Source organism: Bubalus kerabau, chromosome 3 (genome assembly GCF_029407905.1).
Source record: "Bubalus kerabau isolate K-KA32 ecotype Philippines breed swamp buffalo chromosome 3, PCC_UOA_SB_1v2, whole genome shotgun sequence".
Lineage (NCBI taxonomy): Eukaryota > Metazoa > Chordata > Mammalia > Artiodactyla > Bovidae > Bubalus > Bubalus kerabau.
The window spans coordinates 74557488-74582481 of NC_073626.1; the positions used below are offsets into that span (position 1 = coordinate 74557488).

Sequence of the window (24994 nt, forward strand, 5' to 3'; positions counted from 1 at the left end):
ATCTTTTCAGAATCTTTAGAAGAACAAGATGTTCTAGATAATAGTACAGAACAGACAGATGACAAAATACCAGATACAGAGCAGACAAACCCAGTGATTGAACAAGCATCTGGCATAGAGGAACCAGAGGAGAAACAAGAAGAGACCGAGAATGAAGAAACCTCAATGAATGAAGACAAGTCAACAGTTCCCAGAGCTAATGCTGTTCCTAATCCTGAACTAAGTGGAGAATCTTTGACAATGTAGTAAATGCTTTCATGTGCCTTCAACTGGATATTTGTAGTCTTGCTGATGTCAGTTATTGCTTTTGTAGGTGGTGCTTTCTTTTTTTCCACCCCCCCAAAGACATGCTTGGTATCGTTTGAATTTCAGATTGCCTAGCTATTTCAATATGTCAGACTTACGTCTACTGGCTATTAAAATTAAAAGCAAATGGTGTCAGTAAAGTAAAATCCTTTTGAATGTACAGAAACCCACACTGTTTAGACAACGTTTAGGTATTTTTTTCTGTTCTAAAAGTAAACAAATATAATAGAAGTTTTGTTTTCTTCTTGTGACCTGTAAATACATTTGGCATAGGAAGAACTTTGGTTAGGAATAAGTTCTAATGGCATTTGTTTTAAGGAATGAAACTCAGTTAAGATTTTTAATACTTCATTATTAAAATGGATAGAATTTTAACTCTTGTGATATTTGCCAGGGGGTAAAATATCTCTTTAGGCATTTACATTAAGAGGTGTGAAAGTTATCACAGTAATAATATAGGCATTTGTGTGAATTCTCAGTAAGAATGCAGTCGAACAGTCAAGTGCAGTGTTACTTTTGATGTCTCTTGTTTTGCAGCTGGGCCAGAGGTACCTGATGCATATAATTAGCTTATGTTTACATATTAACATGTAGGAAATACCTCTGCACTTGACTGTACTTGAATTTTGAACATTATTTATATTTGTAAAATAATGCTATTATAAGTGAATTTTGTGCTCATATGTGTATTTTGTTAAGGAAAATAAAGATGATCTGGCAGCAATTTCTTTTTGTTAAATATCTAGACTTCTTCAGACAATAGCTTGGTAGATGACTTAGCTACCTGAAAAGTCTTAGTAGGAAGAGCTCACAATTCAGTAAATCTATAAATTATGCTGAGAAAAAATTATGATCTTTTTATTCAAATTTGTTACCTTTCAAGTTCAGAGAATTAGTGACATTTAGAGGTTCTAATCAGAGGTTAGATTTTTCTGATTCAGGAAAACCTTAGGCCATTTGTAGTTTTTAATTTTGAGAGACATAGTTTTGTGAGAATAGGCAGTTAATTACTAGTAGTTCATTGGATTTAATATGTGTATTAAGGACTAAATGGCAGTTTTTTTGACCCAGAATAGTAATTCTTGTTATCTTTTCTATTTTCTTTTTATCTATTACTAAGAAAAAACTATCAAGTTATGCCAAAGGAAGGAATATACAGGAATGGTGTATATAGCAAGTATTTCTAAGTTATATATGGTTTGTTAAAAATTAAATAAAATACCATTTATTATCATTTAAAAATTCATCTTTATGATTTAATACCTTATATCTGATAGGTTTTTTAAAGGAACCCAAATCTGTTAATAGTCTGAGAGTTTTCAAGATGATAGGATTGGGCTTGAATTCTAGCTCTGCAGTCTTGGGCAAGTCACCTGACCTCACTGAGGTCATGGTTTTTCATCTTTAAAATTGGAAGAATACCTACTTTTTGGAGTATGAGGACAATAAAAAGTAATTTATGTAGTGGGCCTAGCTGACTGTCTGATAGTAGATATTAAGTGGTAGCATTTTACACTCTTGATATCTTTGTGAAATGTGGAAGAGCTCTGAATTCTCCTTGCAGATAAGGAAATGAAAAAACAATATGAAATATAATTTGGCTGGTCAGAATCAAGCCAAAGTTTTCTGCATAGGTTTTCTTTATCTTATACATGTATATAAATGCATAGATTAAGGCAATAGGAACCTGAAACTGTGGCATATAATAATACTACAGAATATAGTCTCCTTTTTCCCTTTTTTGATGAAGCCCATCAGTTTTTTTGGTGTGTGTATTATTGGCCCATAACACTTTAGTAACACTTTGTTGAGTCTTCTTGTTATAAAACATTCAAATTCTGAAAAATGAGTAATCTCAGAGAAATATAATTTAGTGATAGAATTAAGTAGATATCAGAAGTATCTATGGAAGAAGGTTAAAATAGGTGAATTAATGTAACAGGTAACATGCTGTAATCATGTGGTACCTATTAAAATAGAAAAGTTTCTTCTGATATTATAATAAACAGTTAATGGTTGAAGAGTGGTATAATGTCCTATTTCTGATTATTAAGACTAGTATAAATGAGGAAAAGCAAACTAATCAGTGCTGTGAGCTAGAGTAACCTTCACTTCCCTGCTTACTAATGCCCAACAGGTCATCATGTAAACTTCTCACTATGCCCTTAGCATAATCTACAAACAGGTCTGGCTTTTCTCTCCGTCTCTCTTCCACCATTATGCTGAAGCCTTAGGGTGTCTTTCAATTCTCTGACTAAGCTAAACCCTTTCCCACCTTAGGTCTCAGTTTAAATGTTCTTTCCTCAGAGAGATGCCCTCCCAAGCTCCGTATCTAAAGCTGGTCTCTGCCTTTTACTCAATCCTGTCACTTTATCTGTTATTATAATCTATGAGTATTTTAGTTTATTAGTTTACTGTATTTCTTCAAGACTTAAGAGTCTTTGTGTGCAAGGTTCTGTCTTATTTATCTTTGTATCTCCAGAGCCTGGTACAGTGTTTGACACATTTATTATTTATTACGTGAATGGATAACTTTGTTGCTAAATTCAGCAAAAACTCAGTTCTTACCTGATTCCATTGACACTCTTGGGTGCTCCCTTTAGTTTGAAATACTTTTTTTCTTTTGGCTTTTGAGTTCTCACACTATTGTTCTCTTATTCCTCTGCTTCTTTTCTCTCAGTGTCCTTTGCAGGTTTCTCTTCCTCTGCCCATCATTTACATGTTGGTGTTTCACCTTTCTACCTTGTCAGCATTTCTTCACTCTGTGTATTCTCTCTCTAAAGGCTCTCATCAACCCCCATGGACTTAATTACCATCTGTCTCTCTTATTCTCAGATCTTCAGCCTTGATCTCTTTCCTTCACTTTAGAGTGATAGATATACCTGCCTACTGGAATGAATGTCTCTCCCAATCAATTTATTAAAAAGTGAACACTATTTTCTCCTTCAAAACCTTCAAAAAGTTTCTGTTTCAGTTTAGTTTCTGTGCTTCTCATCTTATCAATAGTGCTACTGTGCAAGCTAGAAACTAGAGTTTGTCCACTCATTCCTTTCCCCTTTTTCCTGTACCTTAACTGTCATTTTCTGTTTCCTAAGCATCTTCCTGTTATATTCTCATTTCTCCATCCCATTAACCTTACATTAATGATAGTAAACATTTGCATTCTTACTATGTACCAAGCAACATGCTAACTGTTGTGTAAGTATTATTTGTTCCTTGGCAACAACCCTGTGAGGATTTTTTTCTCTGGGTTATAGATAGGAAAACATGTATAGAGAGTAAGCAACTGGATAAGTGAAAAATCTGAGACTTGAATGCTGGCAAATAACTTCAGGTGGCTCAGACCATAAAGAATCAGGCTGCAATGCAAGAAACCCAGGTTCAATCCTTGGGTCAGGAAAATTCCCTGGAGAAGAGAATGGGTACCCACTCCAGTATTTTTGTCTGGAGAATCCCATGGATGGAGCAGCCTGCTGGGCTACAGTCCATGGGGTCGCAAAGAGTCAGACACAACTGAGCAATTAACACATACACACACATATGACTTTAGAAGTCTTCTTATTACTGTTGTACTGCCTTCTAATTCAGGCCTCCTTCATCTCAAAACTGTTTCTTAACTGGTTTCCTTGTCTCCAGTCTTGTCCATGGCTATCTATTCTGTCTACTTCAGCCTGAAAGAGTTTTCATAACTGGAAAACAAATCGTGTCATACCATTGCTTAAACCCTTTAATTATTCCTCACTGTTCTTAGAATGAGGTCCAAAGTTACCCATACGGCTTACAAAGCCTGTGTAACTTTGCTCCTAGTTTCTTCTGGCGTTTCTCACTACAACTGCTGCCACTGTTTCTCTGCCCCTGTACCCCCACACTTTCAGTACAGCTATACTGGTTTCTCTGTTTGCACATGCAGTGTTCTTTCCTAATCCCCCGGTCTCCTGGTACTCTTCCTCTGCCTGGGATATTTTCCCACTTGCACAGACAGGAGGACACTCAGTTGTTGGATTCAAGTGAAATAGTTTCAGTCAGAATCCAAGTTTAGAAATCTTGCTAATTATTAAGCTATGCTCTTTATTTTTGTACTTGGTCTTTCTCACTACCAGGCAAGAATACAGGAGTGGGTAGCCATTCCCTTCTCCAGGGGATCTTCCCAAACCAGGGATCAAATCTGGGTCTCCAGCATTGCAGGCATATTCTTAATTGTCTGAGCCACTAGGGAAGCCCAGTGCATTGGACACACAATCACTATTGTTTGCTGAACATAACTGAATCTGAAGAGCTATCTTTTCATGTAGTGAGGGGAGAGGTTCTAATTATATAATGATTTTCATTAAACATTGTATGCTGGGTGCTAGAAATACTAAATGTCTTATATGAAGTCATGGGGAGAGTTAGCGCCTAAGCAAGTCAGAACTCGAATCTCAGCTCTTAATGTAGGATGCTTTATATTAAACCACTGTTTTTATACTGCCAATCATTATTGGTGTTAGAGTTTATGTATTTAAAATATGTAACATGTTTATTTCTATTTCCAGCTGACAGTAACTACTTAACTATCTTAAAACTTCTTTTCTTATTTTTTCCTTTATTTTACCTTATAGTATTTATTACTCTACAATAATGCCTGTTGGACTGCACTCAAATCAGTTAGTGGAAGGGTCAAAGAATGAGGATAATTTGTGGAATTATAGCAATTTTGAGATAATTATAGATACAGATCTGCTTTAGAAAATTGAAAGAAAATAATGTGGTGTCATTATCTAGTATAACATCAATTCATTGTAAGAATTATAGAAGAGATTTACATATAGTTTATGAACTCTTAGAGCTATTAAAATAATAAAAGTATTTACATGAAGACAGACTAAGAGATGATTGTGAATTGATGATCTGCCAAATCTTACAGTTTGTAATTTGACTTGTTTTAGTATATTAAAGACCTAAATATATTGACTCTACCAAATTAGTATATTGTCACCCTGGTTATTTAACTTATATGCAGAGTATATCATGTGAAACGCTGGGCTAGATGAACCACAGGCTGGAATCAAGATTGCTGGGAGAAATACCAATAACCTCAAATATGCAGATGACACCAGCCTCATGGCAGAAAATGAAGAGGAACTAAAGAGCCTCTTGATGAAAGTGAAAGAGGAGAGTGAAAAAGCTGGCTTCAAACTCAACATTCAAAAAAGAGATCATGGCATCTGATGATGTCACTTCATGGCAAATAGAGGGGAAAAAATGGAAACTGACAGACTTCATTTTCTTGGGCTCCAAAATCACTGCAGATGGCGACTGCAGCCATGAAATTAAAAGATGCTTGCTCCTTGGAAGAATGGCCAACCTAGACAGCATATTAAAAAGCAGAGACATTACTTTGCCAACAAAGGTCCATCTGGTCAAAGCTCTGGTTTTTCCAGTAGTCATGTATGGATGGGAGAGTTGCACTATAAAGAAGGAAGGCTGAGTGCCAGAGTTGATTTTTTTTTGAACTGTGGTGTTGGAGAAGACTCATGAGAGTCAGTTGGATTGCAAGGAGATCAAACCAGTAAATTCCAAAGGAAATCGTTCCTGAATATTCATTGGAAGGACTGATGGTGAAGCTGAAACTCCAATACTTTGGCCACCTGATGCAAAGAGCCGCCTCATTGGAAAAGATCCTGATGCTGAGAAAGATTGAAGGCAGGAAGAGAAGGCGATGACAGAGGATGAGATAATTGGATGGCATCACCGACTCGATGGACATGAGTTTGAGCACACTCTGGGAGATAGTGAACGACAGGGAAGCCTGGTGTGCTGCAGTCCATGGGGTTGCTTAGAGTCAGACACAACAGAGCGACTGAACACCACCACCAAATTAGTAAAGCAATAAAACAAAGAGTTTTTGTTGTGAACTGCAAACAATAAACTAGTGTCTTAGTTTTAAATAGTTCATTGCTAGAGCTTCAGTTTCTGTCTCATTGAAACCCAGTTGAGATAATCACATAGTAACATGGTCAGAGATAAAGAGGAACAGCTGCTAGAAAAAAGACAGGAACCCTAGTCAGTCCTCCTCATGGTCACTTGGTCAGTTGACTTTATTATGCACACACAGAAAAACAGAAGCAAATGAGTCTGGTTAACAAGTGTGCTGGTGACCTTCTTTAAAGTGATTTATATCCACAGATTCAGGCTCTGAGTTTAGACTGATAAACATATAAATATAGAAAAGTACATTTATTAGAATATAACCATAAGAATACAAATAAAGTGAAGAATTAAAATTATTAATGAGTACAGAATTTTTATCAATCCATAAACTATTTGTATCAGCCTAATTTCTTTCCTCCTTGGAAACTAATCTACATTTTCTACTTTAATACTATTTTAAAATGCCTTTAAAAATTATTTATTAGATAGTAGGTGTCCCCCCAGTTACCTTTATCAGTTTACCTTTGTATGAAACTTATATTGCATTCGATTTCCTATTCTTTTTCCTCCAAAGCTCCTGTTATATGTAGTTTAATTTATACTACTCATGGGTTTTAGGAAAAGAAAATACTATCCACTTTCATACCTCTATGTTACTTGATGTTTTTTAAAACCTAGATTTTCTGTTTTATGCATTTTTCTCTTTTTTAAAAAAATATTTGTGCCTTCCTTTTTTTTTTTTTTGGCAGCAAAATTGATAGAATCTGGAAGCACTCTGAAAAGATTAAAAAAAGTTCTCAAAATCTCCCTCATAAATTAGTTTAAGTTCTCATTCCAGGATTATATGAGAACAGGCCAAATTTTCAACTGCCAAAGACGTTTACCAGATCCCTGGCACTTGATTTAGGAAAACTGGGAAAATTTTATTTTTGTGAAAATAAGTATTTCTATCTTAAGTCTGGTTTTGAAGGATGAAGAAAGTGGGGAATTAAATGAACATTTTTTTTTGAATACCTGTTCTTAGGCCCTGTGCCCTGGATACTTTCATATACATTCTCATATAGTCTCACACAGCCATGTGAGGGGCTGGAATCCTGTCAAGCAGGGATTAAATGAATTCCCCAAGATTACTTAATTTATGGATAGTAAATGGAATTGAAACCTAGGATCTCTAATCTCTGTCCTTTTCACTACCTATGAGTTTTCTCCTCCTCTGTTGGCTGAAAGAAATAGACTCAGGCTCTTGGGTTTCTCATTTTTGTGATAACTCAATTGTTACTTCTTCAGGGCAGTCTTCTCTTAACCTGACACTTGTCAGACTTTCCACTCTGACGTACCCTCCTCTTGAAATTCTTTCATAATTCTTTCATAATATTATCTTTTGCACCAGACTATGAACTCGAAGTCAAGGCCATATCTGGTTTTGCTTATTACATTCCCAGTGCCTGGTGTATAGAAGAGACAATAAATTATCTGTTGAGTAGTAGTATGCATGAACCTACACATATGCACAATGGGAAATACTGCTATAGTCTTTAGTGCAGATTTTATAGTGTGAAGGATTTTGCAAATCTCAAATTATTTGAATTATTGAGAAGGGAAAGGGCCAGAAAGGTTGTTCCTCACAACTTAGGAAAATTTCAACTGATGCTTTTGTCTTTTTTTTTTTTCTTCTTTTTTTAAAGTCCATTGTCCACATTGCTGTTGGAGTGTTCTAAAACACAAATTTCAAAAATTATTGTCAGGCTCACTTGTGTCTGGCTACCTCCTTGGGTGGCTTGTAAGCATGCCCTTCTTTTCTGGCCTTGTCTCCTACTGTTCTCCCTTGCCTTCTGACTACACTTCTGAGAGATGCCTTGCACTGATCTTCCATGATGCTACTCTTGTCAACTCTCATTTCCTGAAGAGCTAACTCTGTAATCCAAGTGACTTCCTCAACCTCCCTAAGCAGTTACTTGCTTTTTGTTCCTATTGTTCTTTATACACCATGTAGAACTTGTAATCTCCTGACCCATGTTTATTGTCTGCCTCCCTTGTTTGATTGTTAACAGAAAAAAGGCAATGTTGCTCAGTCTTGTATTTCTCACTTTTGCATTCCTCCAACAGAACAGCACAGATTAAAACAAAACTGAAAGCTGGCATGGTGTCAGTTACCTGTCCGTTTAGAGAATGGATTCCTGTGATAGACCTGAGTTGATCAGCACTAGTGGTTGGTATGCTACTTCTATCTGTAACTCCTACAAATACAGGAATTGGGGATAGAAAGTGAGAAGGACTAGCTCAAGATATGAGAAAATGGGAACTGTATGAGCACCTTGAGGATGGGGAGGATTCATTTGTTTTGAATTCTTAATGTCTGAGATAGATGCTTAATAACTGTGAATGAACCAAGCTGAAGATGGCCTAAGAGCTGGTGTGCTGAGGGGCACCACAGAGTCAGAGCTCTTCCGTGATTCACGTGAGTCTGTTATTTGGGTATGATTTCTAAATTGTATCTGTAATTTGGGTTGTTTAGAAAATTTCCATTCTTGAAGATCCCTATTCTCCCCACCCTCGATCCCATATTTTAATTACCTATGGAACGGTGTTTTTAAAAAATCTCATTTTTATGTTTATTTTCTCATTTCTGACCATTTAATGTTGCAACTGACATTAAGTTAGAATTTTCTGGATTAAGCTGCTGGTTTTGGACATTGTATCTGTTGGAGCCCAGACACAAAAACATCTTAAAATTTAGTACTTTTCCTCAAAAAATCATTAAACATGAGGTATACTGTACATGGCAAATGTAATTCAAACTTGCTTAGTGTGTTATAGTTTATGAATTATAGTCAGCTATTTTTTTTTCTGAAAATGAGAAAGGCTACTTGTGCCTTAATGTCTATAGCAAGAATTATAAAGGCTTTGCCTACCTGCCAAGAGTTGACATATTTTATTAAATTATAAGTAGTAGGGTTTAAAAAAAACCTTTCCTAGGAATAGATGAAATTAAATTTTGGAATGAATTTGTATTCTCAATTATGAGTCTTCATACAGCCAAAGAATACATGACTTTTCAGAATAGGATGTTGTGAATTTTATAAAATGAACTGAGTATTGACTGAAATAAAATTTATACGCTTGAAACATGTTTTGGGTGGATGTTGTAGACTCTTTTCAACACGATTTTTTTCTTTTGGTTTTTAAGACCTGGATTCTTTTTGATGTTTGTATGATCTTTCTTCAACAGGGCAATCTCCTGTAGTTGGGCTTGATGAAAGTAAATGGTATTTTATTTGTTTAATACAGCCACAGTCCTTACTGAAGAGTGGGGATTTTTCCTTTCCTGCTGCCATTTCTCCCCTACCCCCACCCTCCACCCTGCCACACCTCCTCCCCTCCCCCAACCAGCAAAGGCAGGGGCAGCAGCTGTTCAGGTTTTAGTAGATTCTGATAAGACCAATTTATCCTAGCAAACAATTGTTAGCAATAGTTTGAAGCAAGCATGAATGTTCAGCACTCCTTTTAGAACAGGATGGCACAAGACTACTAAATTGTGAGTCAGGACAGTAGTGCTGTGAGCTTCGAGTGGGCAGAGGAAAAGGGGAGCAGATGACTTGCCTTCTAATGAAGAAGCAGAATTCTGGACTGCCTTGTGCAGATGAGTAACAAGAGGTATGTGGCTGACACTTCTGTTTTCAACAGTGCCTCCTCCAGTAGACATGTAAACAATTCAATTTGTGCATTATAGGTTTTATTGTCTTTAAAGTGATTTATGTCCTTATCTCTGCATTATTGCCCACAAGATACTGCCCTCTGTCAGAAGGGCTGTGCTATCTAATTTTTTAGACCTTTGTCTTCATTAGTACAGCAATTTTAGCTTGTGATCATTGTACTAGCCCTCACTGATAAGCCAAGACACTGCAAGATTCATGGTACTGACATCTAACCTTGCCACTGGCTTCTTGACCCTTCTGCTTCCGAAACTTGTTCATGTTTTTTTTTTTTAAACCCAAGGTAGAACTCCATCTATTTTTCACACACATTGTGGGCAGTTTAAAGGTTGGTCAGAATCAAATATTGTGCTTTCAAATTTGATAATGTATGAGTACAGAAGGATGACCTTTGATACATGGTTATACATCAACATGACATGAGCAGTAAATGCAGCAATTAGCTTTACCTCATTGAAATGGTACTTTAGTTTTCATCTTCAGAGCAATTACTGCAAAAACAAAAAAATGCATTTAAGTTCTCATAACAGTTGCAAAATAAGTATCTTTGGAAACAGTCCTAATTTATGAACTTATTTTCAATATGAGTTTGGTGTTCATAGGATGAAATAGTTCACTATCAAAAGATCTTGACATGATAATGTTAGGCAGGTTTCTGTAAATCTACTTCGTGTTTTATAAATATGTGATTTTTCAAAAGGATTAAATGCTGCTTCTATACAAGAGGTGTACCATTTGTGTTTTGAAACATTTAAGTCTGTGCCCGGTGGTCATCTAAAGGAGTATTTAATGGTGATAAGGATCTTTATGATATGGTCATACACAGCTGCATGTAGCTTCTACCACTATTTATGGGATTGTTGCCCCAGTGTGTTAATTTAAATATTTATTTCTCCATTAATGAGTGCCTCCTGTGTGTCAGGCACTGGAGATGTAGAATGAGTGTGACATGGACCCTACTCTCAGGGAGTTCATTGTCTACTCAGTGGTTAATCTAATAGGTCAGTTCTATCTTAAGTCCCAAGATAAAGAAGCAGTAAGTTGACTTAGTAAGTCCTAAGTGAAGTATTCACAGGACTTAAAAAGTTAGGAGACCAGGTTTGCATTATGACTCAGCCAGTTTCCAGTAGTATGACCTTGTGGGGAAGTTAGGTAATCTCTCTAAACCTTGGTTTCCTTGACTATTGAGAAATGATATGTAATGCATGGAACTGCTGTGAAAATTAAATAGGGAACGTGGACTAGAATGGGAAACTTCCTTGTCTACTTCCCATCCTTTCTTTATCTCCTCCTACACCTCTCCATCCAGTTTACTGTTTCTCTATAAATTCCTCTCTTTCTGGTATAGAGGTTGTTAACAAGGATCCAGGGAGTCCAAGGGCCTCTGGAAATTTTCTACAGGATTTTATGTGTGTAAGTGCACATTTTTCTAGGAAAAGAATACATAACTTTCATCTAATTTTCCAAGGGGATCACAAGTCAGTAAAGCAGGAATGCTGCAGCTCTCTTCTAAGAGAATAGCCAACTACCAAAGATACTCGTTAACATCAATGTTTAATAATATTAAAAACAACAATTGAATCTCAAGATCCTTTTCTTCGGGCATTAAGGAACCCATCAAATTATCCCCATGGCCAGAGCTATACGTGAGGTACAAAGCAGCAGTGCCACAGCAGTGGCAAAATTAGTATAAAAATGGGACTGAAGTTCAGTGTGTGAGTCTTGCATGTTTTTAGATTGCTGATAGCTTTATCGGTGATCACTTTTAGACATGAGAATTGCTTAAAACTCATCAGGTTAGTGAGATTGCATTTTGAAAATAGGGGTATTGTAAGGAATCACAAGGTATCTTATTGGTTTTGATGTTATAAGTAAAGTTTCACCATCCTACCCCAAACACCTACTTGTTCCCTCCCCTCAACCCAGGTACTTCCTGCTCATGAAATGATGTCATAAAATTAGCTCTTCACCAATACTTGTCTGTTTCCTTCTCTTGGTTTTTAATACAGGAAATCTAAAGTGCAATGATCAAAATTTTAAAAGCTATTTCACTGCATTCTATCACTGTAACACATGAACTGCTTTCTCTTCCTTAGGTTCCCTTTCACTCTTTAGACCTTTTAGCTTATGTATGTGTTTTATAAATTGATAGAAACACAGTTGCATTCTTTATTGTTTTTTGTCTGTGCTGGGCATTCACAGCCTTTTCTCTAGTTGCGGTGAGCAGGGGCTACTCTCGTCGCAGTGCACTGGCTTCTCATTGCAGTGACCTTCCTTCTTGTGGAGCATGGGCTCTAGGGCGCACAGGCTTCAGTAGTTGTGGCTCCTGGGCTCCAGAACATAGTCTCAGTAATTGTGGCACACAAGCTTAGTTGCTTTGTGGCATTTGAGATCTTCCTGGATGGATAAGGGAAGGAACCTGTGTCTCCTGCATTGGCAGGTGGATTCTTTACCACTGAGCCACCAGGGAAGCACCCCCCGCCCTGTCCCCGCGCAGTTGTATTCTTAAACCAAACTGTGAGCAAGAGGCTCTCTGTGGTGTTCCACTTGTTCCTGTAGCTTTTCTCACATGAACTGTTATGAAAATCTTGAGTCAATTATTGACCATTCCATAGCACCTGAAGCCATGGGCATTTGGTCACTGGGAAGAGGTTTGAACCCTTAAACCTTTACAGCCCATGAACAACTGTCAAGTGGTAACGAGTTTTTCCTTTACACTCAAGCAAAAGCAGGCCGAAGGCTTGAATGCATGGTTTTACTCCTTTCCCTATCGTCTCTGCTTACATTTCTCCTTCAGAATATACCTTAAGTTTGAGTTTGTACATTTGCTTTGTAGGTCTAAACCTATTGCATTTTCAAGTGAGTTTCATCCCAGAGTTAATTATGACAGTGAAAAAAAGTAGATGATCAAAATGTTCAGGAGTGGGCAAGTTTTTAAATAATGCATTTAAATATTTTTGAAGTATTTTTAATAAAGAAAATACTCAAAATTTGATATTAAGAGAAACATGGATATAAAGTTACAGGTGTATATACAGTCTGGTCTCATATACAAGTATATGAAAATAAAACTATATAAATATAGATCTATCTATAAATAGATACAGATGTATGAGAGGGGAGGGGTTTATACAAATATAACAAATTTTAACTAATCATATTGGGTTGTAGTATATGTTACTCTGTTTTTTCATCTTTTCCCCCAAACTTTCCCAAACAATATCAAGAATGTGCATTACTTTTAGAAAGCCTAATTTTTAAATTAAAAATCTAGAGTACTGAGATCCAACAAATCACTGTGTTACAGAAAGATTTTTAATTCAAGTTAATAGTTCTGTTATTCCCAAATTCAGAACATTTTTGTATGTGCAAATTATGGGGAAACAGTTCATTTTCAAAAAAGGCAGAGAAAAAAGTGAGTTTATCTGGGCAGTAAAAATATAGAGACCTCTGTTGTTACTTTGGAATAAAGAATAGAAATGAATGTTTTATAAAAAATATGGGGTTAGAAATTAGGAAGGAATCTGAGAAACTTAGATTTTTTTTTTCTTTCAGCAGCTTGAATAAAGTGCTCCACTTATGTAGAATGGTTTGGAAGCCCTGGTACATCTACATACTTTCTCCTCCTTCCTTTATTTGCACAAAGCCATACACAGCTCATTAATTCCTTTAATTAAGAGGAAGGAATCAAAGGTTTTTGTCTTCTAATAAGTAGTTGCTTTATTTTTATGTAATATGACACCATAATCTTTAATCTTCCCTTAATATATTTCTTTGGAAATCTAACAAGTTATGGAGACTGCTTCTTATGGATGGGTTCTGATAAACATTTAGAAATAATCACAAATACAGAATACAGTGATGTATCTTAGTGCAGATTGCTCTAGAATCGTCATATGATAGCAGTTATAGCAAAATCTGACTCAAGCTTCCCAAATTGAGAATTTGTGGCAATTTGTGAGAGAGATGAGAATGAATTTCATGATTTAGAGAATTAGGTAAATTTATAATACATTTAGAGCTTTGTAGAAATATTTACTTTTTTGGGTAGTTATTTTAAATGTCCGTTTATGTACAGCAGTGTACCTGGAGGCCCCTCTGATGTGCTGGTTTTCTACTAGGGAAACTGTAATTGACTGAAAGTTTAATATATACCCAACCTGCTATAAGACATCTTATATATACAGTGTAATTTGATCCTTAGAAGAATTCTTTGAAATAGAAGATTATTTATCCTCATTGTTTAGATAAGGAAATTGAAGTTCCAGGAAATTCAGTAACGCATCAAAGGTCACACAGCTGATAAGTGAGAAACACAGGATTTGAACCTAGGTTGATTCATAAATGAACCTTCCCTGGTGGCTCATAGGCTAAAGAGTTTGTTTGCCTGCAGTGTGGAAGACCAGGGTTCGATCCCTGGGTCAGGAAGGTCTCCTGGATAAGGAAATGGCAACCCACTCCAGTATCCTTGTCTGGAAAATTCCGTGGATGGAGGAGCCTGGCAGGCTATAGTCCATGCGGTCACAGAGTCAGACACGACTGAGTGACTTCACTTGATCCACAAATGTTGCACTATATTGCACCACTTCCAGTCTTACCTATTTGTTCAAATTTACTTTTTACCAGCAATATTCTCTCTATCTTGTATACATTAAAGCGATTAAAATATCCTGTAAAAATGTTCCATAGTAATACTCTTAGGGAAATCTTGAAGAGTTCTTTTGGTAAGATGAACACTCCTTGGGTTGCCCAGATTTTGTGAAACAGTACTGGAGATGTTACTATTATTTTAGAAGCTAAAAAAGAATATGGTACTGCTTGCTGGCTCCTCCTCTGCTTAGTTAGGGGCAGTATGCATTCTTTCCGCTTTCACTGTTAGCTCTGTCTCTTTTGTGCTACCATACAGAGTTGAGTTGATTCATGACAAAAGCAGAAAAGGTGATTACTAGTTGCTCTATACATAAATTACCTTTCTATTCTTGGTATTATGTGACTTTCTAAAACCAACATTCAAATTCTTTGATTCTGTGCCATTTAAAAAATTGTCTTCCCATTGAGATTTTTACTGAAAGCACTGAGAAATATTAAAAAAAGATGTCTATCAAAATCTTTTCCTGAGTACATGTCAAATGCTTGTTTGATTTATACGAAGGATGAATATTTCTTCCTGGATCTCACTATCAGTGAGGGACTTAATTGTCTCTTACATACCTTCAACTCTCACTTAGAATGGTGCTTGGCAAACAGTATGTGCTTCATGAGTGTTTGCGGAACTGGAATTGTTTCTTCGCAGGCACTGTGCCTCTGATATAGATGATCTTCTTATAATCTCTGAAATTTAATATTTTTGAAATGAAGAAACCTTGATTTTGAGTTTCTTTGTGCCTCTAGGTCTTCAACTGATGCCAGGGAGGGAAGGGTATGGACTGCTGCTGTCCACAGCTCCCGCACCTTGGATTTTACCTAGAGGTCTAGGCGTTGATGACTAGCTGCCTTTCTCTATTTAACCTTTGGTTACATGCACTGGCCTCATGAAGGACCTCACACTAGTCAGCTGCCTTTCTAGGTCCTTTCCCCTTCCTTCCTCTCCCTTCCTTTTTCTGTGATCATCCTTTGCTGATCTGCATCCCCAGGACTTTGCATGTCCTTCTATTGAATTTGGGGTATCAGCTTTCCCCCAGTCCTTTATGGATTTTGCATGTAGTTTCCATGACTCTGATTCTTATGTGTAATTCATGCACTGTGATGTTCCTATTCACAAAGAATAGGAACAAACTTCTACTAACACATGTTGCTGTTAGACATTATCACCAGATGTTTGGGAAGGCAGGTAAGGAAGTAGTTCTGGACTGTAAGACTCAGGCCCTCCCAGGAGAGTTAGGAGGAAGTGGGACGTCCTGTTGCTTCCAGTCACTTTAACAGGCCCGACCTCTCTTGATGTTTCCCAAGAGTAGTCTGAGGCCACCTCCATCAGCTTTCACAGGATGTGACATCTCTCCTAGCAGCCTAGGGAGTGCTGGTTTTCACGCTATATTCCACAAACCCCCTAGACTCCACAAGTCCTGTCATTCCTCAAACATTTGACTTATCTTCTAATGTGGATCTGTGGTAACTAAAAAATGTATACACAATGTATTTAACAATTTTTAACACTGAAGGCCACTAATTTGTGTTCTCAGTGATGGATTGATTTCATAATACATAAATGTTATAAATTAGAATTTATAAAATAAATTCATTTGTAACAGATATTGGCATTCTCTGTGGGCAGCTTTATTCTCACTCCATGCTGTTCTGCATGAGCTCTATACTTCTCTCAGATTGCAACCCCTCTCATCTCTCCTCTGGGTTATTTGTAACAGGCACTCATTCACTCTCCTCACAATCCATTCCTAGCAGCAGCCAAAGTAAGCCTATTAGGAGGGTGTGATGACTCCTCTACTCAAAAACTTTCCCATATTTTCCCATCCTTTGTCCCAGGTGGCACTAGTGGTGAAGAACCTGCCTGCCAATGCAGGAGTTCGATCCCTGGGTTGGCAAGATCCCGTGGAGGCGGGGATGGCAACCCACTCCAGTATTCTTGCCTGGAGAATCCCATGGACAGAGGAGCCTGTTGGGGTACATAGGGTTGCGACCGAAGTGACTTAGCACGCATGTTATTGTTTTGTTTTTTAATTGAGACATAATTGACACATAGCATTGTATAAGTTTAAGATATACAATGTGTTGATTTGAAATAATGATAAATTGTAAAATGATTACCACTATACTATTAGCTACTTTTCCATCCTATCAAATGGTTAACATTTCTTTTTGTGGTGAGAAAGTTAAGAGTTACCCTCTTAGCAATGTTCTAGCATATGATGCAGCATCATTAGCTACAATCACCATGCTGTGTATTAGATCCCCCAAATTGTTCATCTGTCTCTGGAAGTTTATAAGCTTTGACCATTATTTCCCCATTTCTCCCACCATCCCCAAACCCTGGTAACAACCACTCTACTCTGTTTCTCTTTTGTCTGTTTTTTTAAGACTGTCTATATAAGTGATATCATACAGTATTTGGCTTTCTCTGGCTTATTTCACTTAGAACAGTGCCCTCAGGGTCCATTCATGTTGTTGTAAAAGGCAGGATTTCTTCCCATTTATGGGTGGATGATATTTCATTGTGTATATAACACATCATCTTTGTCCATTCATCTGTGGCAGGCATTTAGGTCCATAGTTTAGGTTCACAGTTCCCCATATTACCTAGAGTAAAAGCCCAAGACATTGCAATGGCTTATAAAGTCCTACACTACCTGCCCTCACACCCTGCTTGATGTTCCTGTTCTAATTATCCCATCTCTCTTTGGCTTTGCTGTCCTCCTTGGTCTTCCTCCAACATGCCAGCCATATGCCTGCCTCAGAGCCATTTTTTCTTAATGGTCCTTCTGTTTTAAACATTTTTGCTTAGCTGGACACTCCAACCCCAGGTCTTTACTCAAATACCAACCTGCCTTGCCTAACCTGACAACACCTTCTTTAAGATATCCCTCCATTCCCTTTTCTTCTTTTTTCTTCTATTAAAATTGTCTAAAACTTCTCTATTGTCATTAACATTCAATAGGAGTATTATCACCATCTAATGTACTATATATTTGGCATCTTCATTTTGCAATTCTTCCCCCTGTAGAAAGTAATCCATGTTGCCTGAAATTTCTGAATGTTTTTGTTCCCTCCAATATTCCCTGTAGATAGCAGTTGGTAGTTATCAATAAATATTTGTGTTCTCCAGGAATAATCCACGAGCCCCAGAACATTAGTAAATAAACTAGATTTTTCTGGGAATTTTGCAGGGGGGGATGGACAAGATGGTTTATGTCCAAGGGGGAGATTCTCCTTTCAATTTCTCCTTTCCTGAGAATAGAGACCAAATTGTTTTGACTTGAGAGATGCTCTCCTTGGATATCACTATAAATAGATGCTTTTTGGGTCAGTACAACATATAATCAAGCAGATTAAGTGATAATGTTTATGAGGATCTGAGAGTGAGATGTGCCATAATGCACAAGTCAACAGGATTTTGGAGGAAAAAGGATTTATAAAAATTCTTTTTAACATTATCTCAAATACAATGATCTAGATAAGCTAAATAAGTATTTTTCCTCTATTTTTCCTAACCCCCAACCACCAACTACCTCCCTCCTCATCTCCATCTCCATCCCCCAGCTGATGAAGTAAAGCCAAACTTATTGTCCAAATGGTGGATTACCTAAGGCATTTGCTTTTACCTCATGACTTTTCTTGGAGAAGGCAATGGCAACCCACTCCACTATTCTTGCCTAGAGAATCCTTTGAACATGAGTCTGGTGGGCTGCTGTCCATGGGGTTGTGCAGAGTCGGACACGACTGAAGCGACCTAGCAGTAGCAGCAGCAGCAGCATGCCTTTTCTGTTCCCCACCTGGAATGGCAATATGAAAACAATTAAGGTAATTAACATTATCACTTATGGTAAAAATTTGGGTGGGGAAGAAAACAATTATTGACTAAAAGGAAATTTGAAGGGTCTGCATGGATTGTCTCTCCATGTATTTTGTTAGCACATATAATTGATAGCAATATTAAGGCATTAAAAATATTATTTACTTCCTGGTTTGCATTATTAACTCACATGTTTTTCATTAACACACATGAGCAAGAGTGATACATAGCAACAGGTGAGCTTTCTTTATCAGCCATTGTGCAAGTTAGCATGTGGCTATTTTTAAGGCTGATCTACTAGTATATGTAAATGTAAACACCTCTGTGTGCTATGGTGACATCTTTAAGTAATTGAAAGCTCAGCATGAAAGTTGTGTCCAGCCTAAGGACCACTCTCAGTTAAAAGGTTAATCCTTTTAATAGTTAAATAGGCTGCCCTCTCAGACACATCTCAGAGAAGAGAATTTATTAGGTATAATCTCATTGGGTATGCAAGGTAAATAACCTCATTAAAACTAAAATGTGAAGGAGATGCAGTACTATTCAAATAGGGCAAAAAGGGGCCAACAAGGTAAAACAGAAAGCAGTTATGGAAAGTCAACCACTGCTTTTATTTTGTGTTTCATATTTTGTGCTGAATAAGCAGATTAAAAGGGTGAACTGCTTAGCATCAAGAAGAGCCTAAAGGAAAAAGGCCTGGATAAATTCTTTTGGTGAAAAAGCAACAGATTAGAGCATAGCCTGTTGGGCATGCATTAGCTGAATAATCTCAAAGAGTGGAAATGCTGGTTTCCACAAGTGTTCTTCAAAGGGTTATAAATGAAGTGATCCTTCCTGGATCTAAAACCCTAATAGACCTTGAACACTTGTTTTCCCAAAGCATGGGTACCCTTGATGGATGACTTGACTAACTGTCTTTTTATTTGACTAAGCTCCCTTGTTATGTTGGAATTGCAAGATCATTATTTCTCAATGAAAAATTCCTCTTCCACGTAAGGTACTGAGCAACGCCCTAGAACTAGAATATCTCTCAGTTGTGTCTGACTCTTTGCAGCCCCATGAACTGTAGCTGCCAGGTCCCTCTGCCCATGGAATTTTCCAGGCAAGAATACTGAAGAGGGGTGCCGTTTCCTACTCCAGGGTATCTTCCTGACCCAGGGATTGAAACTGCGTCTCTTGCATCTCCTGCATTGGCAGGTGGATTCTTTACCACTCGCACCACCTGGGAAACCCTTTGGTCTCCTACCTATCAGTATCTACATTTATTGTCATCTACATCTATTTCATCTGTTTTGTTGTTTTTAGTTGCTCAGTCATATCTGACTCTTTTACACCGTGGACTAGCCCTCCGGGCTCCATGGGATTTCCCATGGAGAAATTTCCCAGGAGTGGTCCATGGGATTTCCCAGGCAAGAATACTGGAGTGGGTTGCCATTTCCTTCTCCAGGGGGTCTTTCTGACCCAGGGATTGAACCTGCATCTCCTACATTGGCAGGTGGATTCTTTACCACTGAGCTATCAGGGAAGCCCTATTGTAGTTTACCTACAGTTTTTCCAGGGGAATCTGTAGTGGTTCTAAAATAGGAATTAGCTTTTATGCAACTGGTATTTAGGACAATGAGACCAGTATAACTCAGAAGTCATGTTGGTCATACATGATTTCCCTCAGATTATTAATGTTTTGCATCACTAAACAATAGCAGCTGAATGCAGCAAGTTAGAAGAACATAGAATATAGAAAGTAAAAGTGTTAGTTGCTCAATTGTGTCTGACTCTTTGCGACCCTGCGGACTGTAGCCTGCCAGGCTCCTCTGTGCATGGAAATCTCCAAGGCAAGTATGCTGAAGTGGGGAGCCATTCCTTTCTCCAGGGGATCTTCTTGACCCAAGGATCTAACAGCGGTCTCTTGCATTGCAGGCAGATTCTTTACCTTCTGAGCCACTGGGGAAGCCCCATAGAAATAGGACCTACGGCCAAACTATGTTGAAAAGAAGACCAACCTGTGAACAGCTTGGCAAATGTGCTTTGTCTTAGAAGTGCTGAGTGTGTGGTTCTCTCTGATCCTTGGGTATTTTGCTCTTGTCTCCTCAAATAAGCAACCTCTGTCTTTTATTTTATCCCTTTTAGCAAGCTGTCTAGTTTCTCTCTCTCTCTCTCTTTTTTTTTTAATTTTATTTTATTTTTAAACTTGACATAATTGTATTAGTTTATTGTGGTAAAAATATATATATCTTTTTTTAAAAAGAGGTAAAATTTCCTGTGTTTACGGTAGTCTAGGAAGTTAACTTGAGCTTTAAAAAAACTGAAAATATTTTTATTAGGTTTATTATTCTTTGTGTTGGTATTTTTATTACAAAGTTGCTTAAATTTGGAGTGGTTTGCTACTACTTTTTTCCCTATAAATCCTGTGACTTTGCAGAATGCAAGTATCTTTTGAAACACATATATCTCTTATAGCAGTTGCTGCTGCTGCTAAGTTGCTTCAGTCGTGTCCAACTCTGTGGGACCCCATAGACGGCAGCCCACCAGGCTCCCCCGTCCCTGGGATTCTCCAGGCAAGAAAACTGGAGTGGGTTGCCATTTCATTCTCCAATGCATGAAAATGAAAAAGTGAAAGTGAAGTCGTTCAGTCATGTCCAACTCTTAGCGACCCCAGGGACTGCAGCCTACCAGGCTCCTCTGTCCATGGGAATTTCCAGGCAACAGTACTGGAGTGGGGTGCCATTTCTTTCTCCACTCTTATAGCAGAAGAGCCTGTATTTCATTTTCTTAATGCATGTTGCATGGATGTCATAACTGATCATGTTCAGGACTTGTCCTAGGAAGCTACACTAAGGTTGGAGCAGGATCATCTATAAAGAACATAACAGGAAGAAGTTCCAAGATCAGCCAGGAGACTTGCTGAAGCTTTTTTTTTTTTTTTTTTAAATTGAAGGCTTTCAATTTAAAAGAATTGTGTTGGTTTCTGCCAAACATCAACATGAATCTTGCTCAAATTTTGTGGGTTCACAAGTGTCAAAGTTCGGAAGCCTCACAACTATCATTCTTGGTGCAATGTTCTTATTCCTCTGGCCTTTCCTACTTCCAATGAATCAGTTCAGTTGCTCAGTCATGTGCGACTCTGCAACCCCATGGACTACAGCATGGCAGGCCTCCCCATCATCACCAATTCCTGGAGTTTACTCAAACTCATGTCCACTGAGTTGGTGATGCCATCCAGCCATCTCATCCTCTGTCGTCCCCTGCCCCCAATCTTTCCCAGCATCAAGGTCTTTTCCAATGAGTTAACTCTTCGCATGAGGTGGCCACAGTATTGGAGTTTCAGCTTCAGCATCAGTACTTCCAATAAATATTCAGGACTGATTTCCTTTAGGATGGAGTGGTTGTATCTCCTTGCTGTCCAAGGGACTCTCAAGAGTCTTCTCCAACACCAGAGTTCAAAAGCATGAATTCTTTAGCGCTCAGGTTTCTTCACAGTCCAACTCTCACATCCATACATGACTACTGGAAAAACCAGAGCTTTGACTAGACGGACCTTTGTTGGCAAAGAAATGTCTCTGCTTTTTAATATGCTGTCTAGGTTGTTCATAACTTTTCTTCCAAGGAGCAAGCATCTTTTAATTTCATGGTTGCAGTCACCATCTGCAGTGACTTTGGAGCCCCCAAAATAAAGTCTGCCACTGTTTCCAATGTTTCCCCATCTATTTGCCATAAAGTGGGACTAAATGCCATGCTCTTAGTTTTCTGAATGTCGAGTTTAAAGCTAACTTTTTCGCTCTCCTCTTTCACTTTCATCAAGAGGCTCTTTAGTTCTTTTTTGTTTTCTGCTGTAAGGGTGGTGTCATCTGCATATCTGAGGTTATTGGTATTTCTCCTGGCAATCTTGATTCCAGCTTGTGCTTCATCCAGCCCAGCATTTCTCATGATGTACTCTGCATAGAAGTTAAATAAGCAGGGTGACAATATAGAGCCTTGACATACTCCTTTCCCTATTTGGAACCAGTCTGTTGTTCCATGTCCAGTTCTAACTGTTGGCTCCTGACCTGCATACAGATTTCTCAGGAGGCAGGTAAGGTGGTCTGGTATTCACATCTCTTTCAGAATTTTCCACAGTATGTTGTGATCCACACAAAAGCTTTGGCATAGTCAAAACAGAAATAGATGTTTTTCTGGAACTCTCTTGCTTTTTCGATGATCCATCGGATGTTGGCAATTTGATCTCTGGTTCCTCTGCCTTTGCTAAATCTAGCTTGGATTCTCAAAGTTCATGGTTCACATACTATTGAAGCCTGGCTTGGAGAATTTTGAGCATTACTTTGCTAGCGTGTGAGATGAGTGCTGTGAAAGTGCTGCACTCAATATGCCAGCAAATTTGGAAAACTCAGCAGTGGCCACAGGACTGGAAAAGGTCATTTTTCATTCCAATCCCAAAGAAAGGCAATGCCAAAGAATGCTCAAACTACCGCACAATTGCACTCATCTCGCAAAGAGTCGGACACAACTGAGGGACTGAACTGAACTGAACCGACGCTTATAGGTGACTTCTCTGAACTTTCCTGCAACCAGTAAAAATGTTTTTTGGTGTCAAGAATATAGTTCGCTTAACACGCAATGAAGCTCTTTTCTAAACCCTTTTCAGTTACAAAATAATTCTGTATTTTCCAAGTGGGATTTTTATTTCCATCTCCCCGCCCCCAGCCCTCCCCTGCACTCAGGCCTTTTGCTCTGTCCTGTGATGCTTTCACTCATTACTAACTGGGCAGGTCACATGGACATGATCTCATGGATGCTATTTCAGTTCAATAAACATACATTGAGCACCTATGACATGTAGGGCATTCTGCTAAGGAGTTTCTGTTAAGTCTCCCAGATCAGAAATTGGTGTCTTAGAGACCTTCTAAAAGGCAATGCCTTAACCCAAGACAGCAACCAGATGAAATAGGGCCTCAAGTATTCCTAAAACATCTCCTTAAATCTCTTCAGGGACCCACCCTGGTATTTTCCTGGATGACCTACTCGCTATAGTGTCTGCAAACAAACTAGGAGCCAAGAAAAGAAAAGTGGGGAGCTGATGGGCATCCATACTTCAGAAGCTATTCCTTTATTCAATAACTGGTTTCATCCATGACGTTAATTTAATGATTTGTGTGTGCTGGGCAAGTATATGTTCAATTATTCCACAAAGGACCATGAAAACTTCAGTGTCCCAACAACTAAAATTCTCTGTGTTGCAAAGCCACCAAGCTGGCCTGGAATAATGAAATTCCCGTGAAATTGAATTGATCCTCAAATTATTGCTTAAATGATGAGACAGTAGAACTTAAGGGAATATTAATGCTAATGAGAGTTCTTCAGCTAATGCTATGAGACCAGTTGCAAAGTGGATTAGGCATACTATGAAAAAAGCCATTATGCTCATCTTTTCATAGATGCATGATTTGTTTTACTCTTAAAACATTTGAGGTTTAAAGTTTTATACCATGCTCTATGAATAGAAGTGTAATGAGGTTGAAAACCAAAATAGTACTCACCACTATTAGAAAAAGAAAAAGAGAAGAAGCTCTGGTTGAATGCTGCCCTTTGAATCCCTTTTTCTAAAAATCTAATTTTTTTATTACTTGTCTCATTAACCCCAAGATTTAGAAAATTGAATGGTGTCCAAGTAAAATGAGTGACAGTGTGAAATATTTTTAAAGGGCCAGTCTTTCTGTTGATCTTCTCTTAAACATTTTAAAATTAAAATGTTCTTACATGATAAAACTATTTGGATATGTAAGTGATTTATCCCAAAGTTTGAATCCACCTGTCTTAAATGTATACTGAGCTTTTATTTATGCTTTGAAAATATAGTAGATAAAAAGCATAAGTGTTTCTGATATTATGTTTTGTCATCTCCAGCGAAGAAGATTGAAATCTTGAGAAACAATTTTCTGAAGAAATGAAATCGTATGCCCTCCTGAACCCTTGGGGGAAAATAGCCTCTCTGTTTGCTCAGAATATGAAACAGTAAAACAGTGCAAGTAAAACAGACAGCCATGCCATGCGTGTCACATTTCCATTTGTATTGTTTGAAATGATGTTTTAAAAAGATTTTCTGGGGTTTTATTTATTTAAGAAGTAACTGGTACAAATAATATTTGCACAATCTCGCTGGTGTAAGAATTTCCAAATCAAATGTATTTATTTTCTGGGACCAGAAGGGATTGGTTTGTAACCCTTGTGATCTACGACTAAGCAGAGGACATGTAGAAAAGGTTTTGGAAGTGCTCTATAGTAGTAACATTTCTGAAAAGATAAAGAGAAGCTTCCAACATCCTTATCTCCTAGACTGTTAGGGGAGTCCTCAGTAGACTCAGTGACCTCATAGGGTAGGCAGAAAGAATAACTTACAGAGGAAGGAAACTTTTTAAAAAGGCAAAAAATGAAAAAAAAAAATTTAACTGCTATGCTTCTCAAAGAGAAGATTATCACATTTAGAGGGAATAATTTAGAGTGAAGAATTGTCCCTTCTCATCCCTCAAAGTCATAAATGTCCCCCTTGGGCCTGATGATAAGCTAGATAATTCAGTACAGTTGAGGCTGGAATGGAAGATTCTGTAAA

General features: G+C 37.8%; 1 protein-coding gene across 2 annotated transcripts in view; it reads left to right on the forward strand.

Moving 5' to 3' along the window:
• LNPK (lunapark, ER junction formation factor) overlaps nucleotides 1–24994 on the forward strand; it is a 169203-nt gene that overhangs the window by 90149 nt on the left and 54060 nt on the right. Inside the window, exon 13 of one of the 2 annotated variants that reach the window (XM_055572159.1) lies at nucleotides 11–9870. In XM_055572159.1, the coding sequence (XP_055428134.1) occupies nucleotides 11–246 (236 nt within the window). In that variant the 3' untranslated portion in view covers nucleotides 247–9870. Of the gene's footprint in view, nucleotides 1–10; nucleotides 9871–24994 lie in introns of those variants that run through there. The other variant, XM_055572162.1, reaches the window with a different exon arrangement.